The 6,000-nt window shown below is 45.9% G+C and overlaps 1 protein-coding gene across 3 annotated transcripts in view; it reads left to right on the plus strand.

Moving 5' to 3' along the window:
• The window catches only part of bcor (BCL6 corepressor), a 40,040-nt gene extending 34,477 nt beyond the window's left edge, over positions 1-5,563 (plus strand). For all 3 annotated transcript variants that reach the window (XM_030428021.1, XM_030428020.1, XM_030428022.1), the window contains 5 exons: positions 384-550; positions 1,181-1,326; positions 3,888-3,965; positions 4,118-4,268; positions 4,364-5,563. In XM_030428021.1, coding sequence (XP_030283881.1) covers positions 384-550; positions 1,181-1,326; positions 3,888-3,965; positions 4,118-4,268; positions 4,364-4,694 — 873 coding nt within the window. In that variant the 3' untranslated portion in view covers positions 4,695-5,563. The remainder of the gene's footprint in view (positions 1-383; positions 551-1,180; positions 1,327-3,887; positions 3,966-4,117; positions 4,269-4,363) is intronic.
• The last annotated feature ends 437 nt before the right edge of the window (positions 5,564-6,000 follow it).

The following is a 6,000-nucleotide window of genomic DNA, read 5'->3' on the forward strand; positions in this document are numbered from 1 at the left end:
TTCAGAGCCCAGCCATCGTAACTGGCTGCCACAGTGGCGTCCAGGCCCAACCATGGCACACACACACGCTCATACGTGCACAAGCAGAATCTGGCAGGCTAAATACAGTTGAGTCACACTTAGTCTCCTCGATGTGTTTTGGCGCCAGCTCTGGTATTATGGAGCATTTGTGTGTGCGTCTGTTTGCCCAGCATAGGGACACACTCAGTTCCTCCTTTCCTTAATTTTTCTCCCACAGGAACCGTGGAGGGGAAAGGACAGTTTGCGTATGCGTCTGACTTGTGCGTTTGGTCTTGTATTGCTCGGGTCATCGTTACTCACACATCCACACACGTAATCTCGCGCACTAAACCCTGCTCTCCCTCTGTGTTGGCTCTTTTTAGGAGGTGGTGCTGTACTGTCTGGAGAACAGAGTGTGCGAGGTGAATCACAGAGACTACGCCGGTTACTGTGCCCTCCACGAGGCATGCGCCCGCGGCTGGCTCAGCATCGTCCAACACCTGCTGGAATATGGGGCCGACATCAACTGCAGTGCACAGGATGGCACCAGGTAAACAAACGTGCTCGCTCTTGTACGTGCCAGCGATCAGAGAAAAATCAAAGCGTCAAAAATGCGAACAAGACCCGACTTTTTCTACATGTCCTCATAGGGCAAGCCAGAAATTAGTCATCAATTAAGCCACTTGGGTGTTGCTCATAACAAAAGACTTTTTTTTTTAAAATGTTATATTGGCTTGGCAAGAGCAGTGATTTGACAGATTAGCTGCAGTTTTACAAAAGGCTAGTGCTTTTATGGCTGTGTTATTAAAATTCTACAGTAGGGGGTCTGCTCTAGGAAACTGCACGCAGGTCTAAAGACGCATTCAGCAGCAGTTAAGCTTTCATTAAACCATAACTAGATTTTCATGGTGTGACAGTATACAGGTGAGACCATCGCCAAGAAGAATGGCAGCGTTATAAAGAATTGCATTTTACTTTGCGCCCCGCTAGGTCAGAGTTTGGGGGGAATTTAAAGAGGTTAGAGTAGTTTATGGCTCAAGAGAGTGTTCTTTTAAGTTTTCTCAGTGGCAGATGTGTAAAACACCAAAACGTACACGGAGCGATATTAGCAACATTTATTTCGCTTTGCTGAAGACGTTAAAGTTAATGATGAAATTGATGTGCCTTTGTGTGCCTACAGGCCGATTCATGACGCGGTGGAGAACGACCACCTGGACGTGGTGCGAATCCTTCTGTCTTATGGCGCTGACCCCACCCTGGCAACGTATTCTGGCCGTGGCCTGCTCAAGATGACCCACAGTGACGGCATGGAGCGCTTCCTCACTGGTAAGATCCCAGCTGGCTTTTCAATCTACTTATTAAGGGGTTAGTCACTGGTTGCAGTCCACATCATCACCCTGCCCTCCTGTGGAAATTTTCAAGAGACTGGACTGTAAATCTGTGCATTTTGAGGGAAAACAAAACTATCCAGGACAACTTTTCCCACCTTCAGTCAGACTCATTCAGATTCTGAACCTGGATTTGGCTGGTTAAAACCATTCGATCATATGTTGCTTCCTGGTCAAAAGAAGGTGAAGACTGAGGTATTTGAGGGGTTGCTAGTGATGTCAATCAGAAATGTCTTCAACAGGCCTAAAGTTCTATGATTTAATTATATGAAGTAATAGTACTGTCCCCTCTCTTTCCCTTCATCCTTTATTTAGTTTCTACCTTTAAGGATAGAAACGTTCTTGAATTTGAATGTAATACCTTGAAAAATGCTTGATTTTTAATCTGATTTCTCATCTACATAATCAATCATGTAAACATCTAAATTAGCAAGCATTCAATGATCGTACAAGTTGATATGAACAGCTGGTAAACAAACCAGTTTATAAGTTATAAAACCAAGTTACATTATCTTTCGATTGCTGTGGGTATGAAGAATTTCTGCCATTTTTATTTGTTGTAATTGCATTCATAATAAGAATTTAGATGTGATGATATAGACATTTTTGGTTTTGGTACCTGCAAATTGCTTAGATAAGTGCTTGAATTTTACTTTGTAAAAGCTGCACAAAACATTCTTTTAAAATCTGTAGGCTGCACTTGAGGCCAGTAAAACCCCCAAATCCCTAGAAAATAGAATTCCGAGGATATGACCTCAATTTTCCCCGATTGAAATTACACTTCGTATTGCCTAAAATTTACAATACAATAATGGAATGCATGAAACTGTTTTCCAATGACTGAATAGTAGAACATTTCTATCCTTGTATGATGTAAAAACCAGGAGATCTGAGTATTAATTTGCCTTTGACCACAAATCACAAATGCTAAAAAAGGAATTAATCAAACCCCTAAGAGATAAAGGGCTTTTAAAACAGCAGGTACACCACAGAGTGGATATTAAGGTGGGGCAAGGGTAAATTGTTGAAAGGACTGGGCAGCAGCCCAGTTCCCAAATGCCCCAGTCTTGGCTCATTCTCTGTTTGCTGTTCTTTCAATGCTCTGACCTCTGTGCAACCTGTTGGTGCGAGTCCGCCTCTGTAAATCCTCACCCCTCACCTCCGGGCCGCCGCTACAAGACGTGTCCGTCTCTGTCATCCCGTTTCCCCTCCGGCACCCCCTCCTCCCTCGACCACCTGTTAGACAGGGAGTCTCAGCCCGCCGGGGTGCGTGCTGCTGCTGCCTCTGAGCTCCTCTATCCGGTTACTTAGCAACGCCAACTGTGTTTGCTCAGCGTACGTGCGGAAATGGGCTTCGCTCTGGCTGGAAACTGCTTTTGTATGCGTGTGTGTGAGCGCCTGAGTGTGTCTTTTCACCAGGCTGCCACGCTAGAGTCTGACGTGGTCCGGCCTCTGGGGCGTGTGTGTTGATAGGGCTCGTCTGAATGTTTGTAGTTAAGTTGAGAGAACTCGAGGTTTGTGTACAGGAGGGGGAAATGAATGCTTAAACATTCACACACTTCCTCTGTAGCCAGCTGCTTAATATACCATGGACATATAAGTAGTTAAAAGTGACGATTTGAAGAGAGCCTTTAAAACCAGAGACACAGGAGAAAAGAGGGTGAAAATGAACAGGTGTAAATCGACAGAGGTGTGAATAGGTTGAGTACAAATGGGGAGATTTATACATAGATGGCCAGCAAAGATGGTGTTGAATTTTGAAAAGAGCATGGATGGATAGATCGATGGCTGCTAGACTGACGGAGCGGGGTGAGAGGGAGATCGAGCGCCGGAGAAAATGAGCGAGCGCGAGCGATTGCTGCCCTCCCTCCACCTGGTCCCACTCATCTGGAGGCCGTTAATCCCTCCAAACACACGCCAGACGCCCCACGCCTCAGCACTGGCACAAAGCCCAGCTCTCACTCTGCGAGTGTGTGTGTGTGTGTGTGTGTGTGTGTGTGTGCGCGCGTGCTGAATACACACTTTGCTCTTGCTGTGTGTGCTTATCCAGCTCCCTCTGCTTGTTTGTTTCCAGCTCAGTCTCTGTGTGTGTGCGTGCGTGCGTGCGTGTGTGTGTGTGCGTGCGCATGTACGCTCAGCGACTGTGTGTGGTTCTTGTTTGATTCCTGGCAGCCTTGTGTAGCCCTGCTCTGAACTGAGCCAGCTCTAACCCAGCGGAGACAGTCGCTCTCCTCCCCCGTGGTACAGCCGCTGGCCCCTGACCATCAGCTCCCGCCCGCCCGCCCTCCCCCCTCTCCTCCCCCAAAACATTTGCTCTGTTTGTTTCTCTTTTCTCTCTTGACACTGCCCCTCCTCCTCCTCCTCCTCCTCTTCTATTTTACTGTGCTCTTTATCCATTTTTCTGCTGTAGTCTTAAAGGGCAATTGTATTTGCCTCGTTGCCTGTCCCCAGGGCTCTGGCTCTTGAATAACAGGCTTCGCTCCTCTCCTCTCTCCATAGATTATTTTGCTGACCTTCAGGGCCGCTCAGATGACGACCCGGGGCTTTATTGGGAATTCTATGGCAGTGCTGTGTGTGGTGAGTACTGATCAGCACTATGTGTGTGTTTTAGTGTTCTCTTCAGTTTTAGCTCTGAGCCGTACATGTCCGTATCTTCCTGAGTCTTTATGATAATGTGGAGGCCCACTAAAAATTATTCATGTGTATTTTTGTGTGTGTGTGTGTGTCAGAATCAAACGAAGAGGGCGGTGTCTACGACATCCTAGCTGACCCCCCTGGCCCAGATGATGAGGATGAGGATAAAAAGGAGGTGTTTGAGTTTGAGTTCTCTGACCGTCCTCTGCTGCCTTGCTACAACATCCAGGTGTCCCTCTCCCAAGGGTGAGCTTTGATCTCAAAAGAATTCACTCCTTTTAAGATTTTTTTCCCTCTCTGTCGGCCCTCATTCCTAAACATTGGCTGATTTCCTCTATCAGGCCAAGAAACTGGCTGCTACTCTCCGACGTGCTTCGCCGCCTGCGGATGTCTGCCCGCGGTTTCCGACAGACCTTCCCCCACATGGAGGTGGTGACCGTGGCAGAGGCTGAGTTCTACCGGCAGGCCTCTTTGTCGCAGCTCTTCTCCTGCCCAGAGGAGTTGGAGGGCTTCCATCCAGACAGCAAGGACCTGTTGGACCTGGTGGAAGACAGCGCCGAGCTGGCTGCTCTCCTGGGCTCCACACTGGAGTGTCTGGACGACCACTGGGACCACCCAGCGGACAAACTGAAGGACAGAATTAAGGCTGCTGGCAAGTTGGGCTCATCCTGACCCCTGAAGCCAATCCACCTGGACGCCGAGCCGTACCGTCTGCAGTTTGCTTTAGAACCACCCCGAGGTTATGATGATATGCCTTAGCCTGACCCTTAGTTCCCACGCTCCAGCCCTGCTCTGGACCAGCACTGGTGCGCTGTACAGACGGACTGACCTGCTGGCTGACCAGGCTGCTGAAACGTTACCCTCCGTTAACTGAGGCTCAATACATTTGTGACTCAATGGACTCACAGTAATAATGGTCTTATTTTTATAAATTAATATATGTATAAATAAATGAATAAATATATATATATATATATATATATATATATATTAAACAAAATATAAAGAGATTTTTTTTTCTTTCCAATGTTGCTCACGACTCCTCTGAAAGATTTTATATGGCAACAGAGTGTTGTCGTGTTGTCGGCAATTAGACGGAGTGTGTGAGCGCACAGCACATTGTGACTGTGTGTAGCTGTACAGGATAGTACTGAGGCTGTGCTATTGAATGTGGTATTTGTGTTTATAGGAAGCACATGATGTCCTGTTCTTTTTTTTTTTTCCTCTCTCCTCAGACTTTAGCGCTGGCTTGAGCCTCAGGGGCTGTTCTATTGTATCTTTTATTTTTGATGTTCCAGTTTTGCTTCCTGTTTAGTCCGTAATTTAACATGCAAAACTACAAAAATTGTTTGTATAATAAAGTTTAAAGGGTGTTGATATTCACCCTTCGGCACAGAGCTTGTATATAACAGGGAGGCTACTGCAGTAAAGTAATTTTTTGGTGTGTTCATTTTTGTTTTAACTTTGTAATTAAAATATCTCATAATTTGTATTTATATTTTACAAAAGAAGTTGCTTTAAAATAAATATAAAAACTGCAAGAGAAAGCGTGTCTGCGCCTTTTTTGTTGGTGTTTTAATTGATTCGGGCTGTGAGAACGTACTGTGTGGCGTCAACTTGAAAAGTTGATCCTATATTGCCATCTTTTGGAATATTTTTGTATTGTGTGTGCCAGGCAATTTATTGCTGCAGCCATGACTGAGCAACTCACCAACTCCCACTTGCTGCCTGAAAATCTTGTGGTTTGCAGCGCCTCCCACTGGTCAAAGGCTGTGGTGACGTTAATTTGGCTTTCAGTGGAACATAAAACTCTTGGGAAGGTGTTTAGCTGGGGTTTTTTTTTAATCACAATTCAGGATATAATTTAACAGGGCTGAATTGTTTAGTTGACTGCACTGAGGCAGGATAACCAACAGGGAAAAGTAAGCCCATCTTCCCTGTGTTTTAGTATTCGGTATTTGGGAAAAATGCACCTCTT

The sequence above is a fragment of the Sparus aurata genome, chromosome 9 (assembly GCF_900880675.1).
Source record: "Sparus aurata chromosome 9, fSpaAur1.1, whole genome shotgun sequence".
NCBI lineage: Eukaryota > Metazoa > Chordata > Actinopteri > Spariformes > Sparidae > Sparus > Sparus aurata.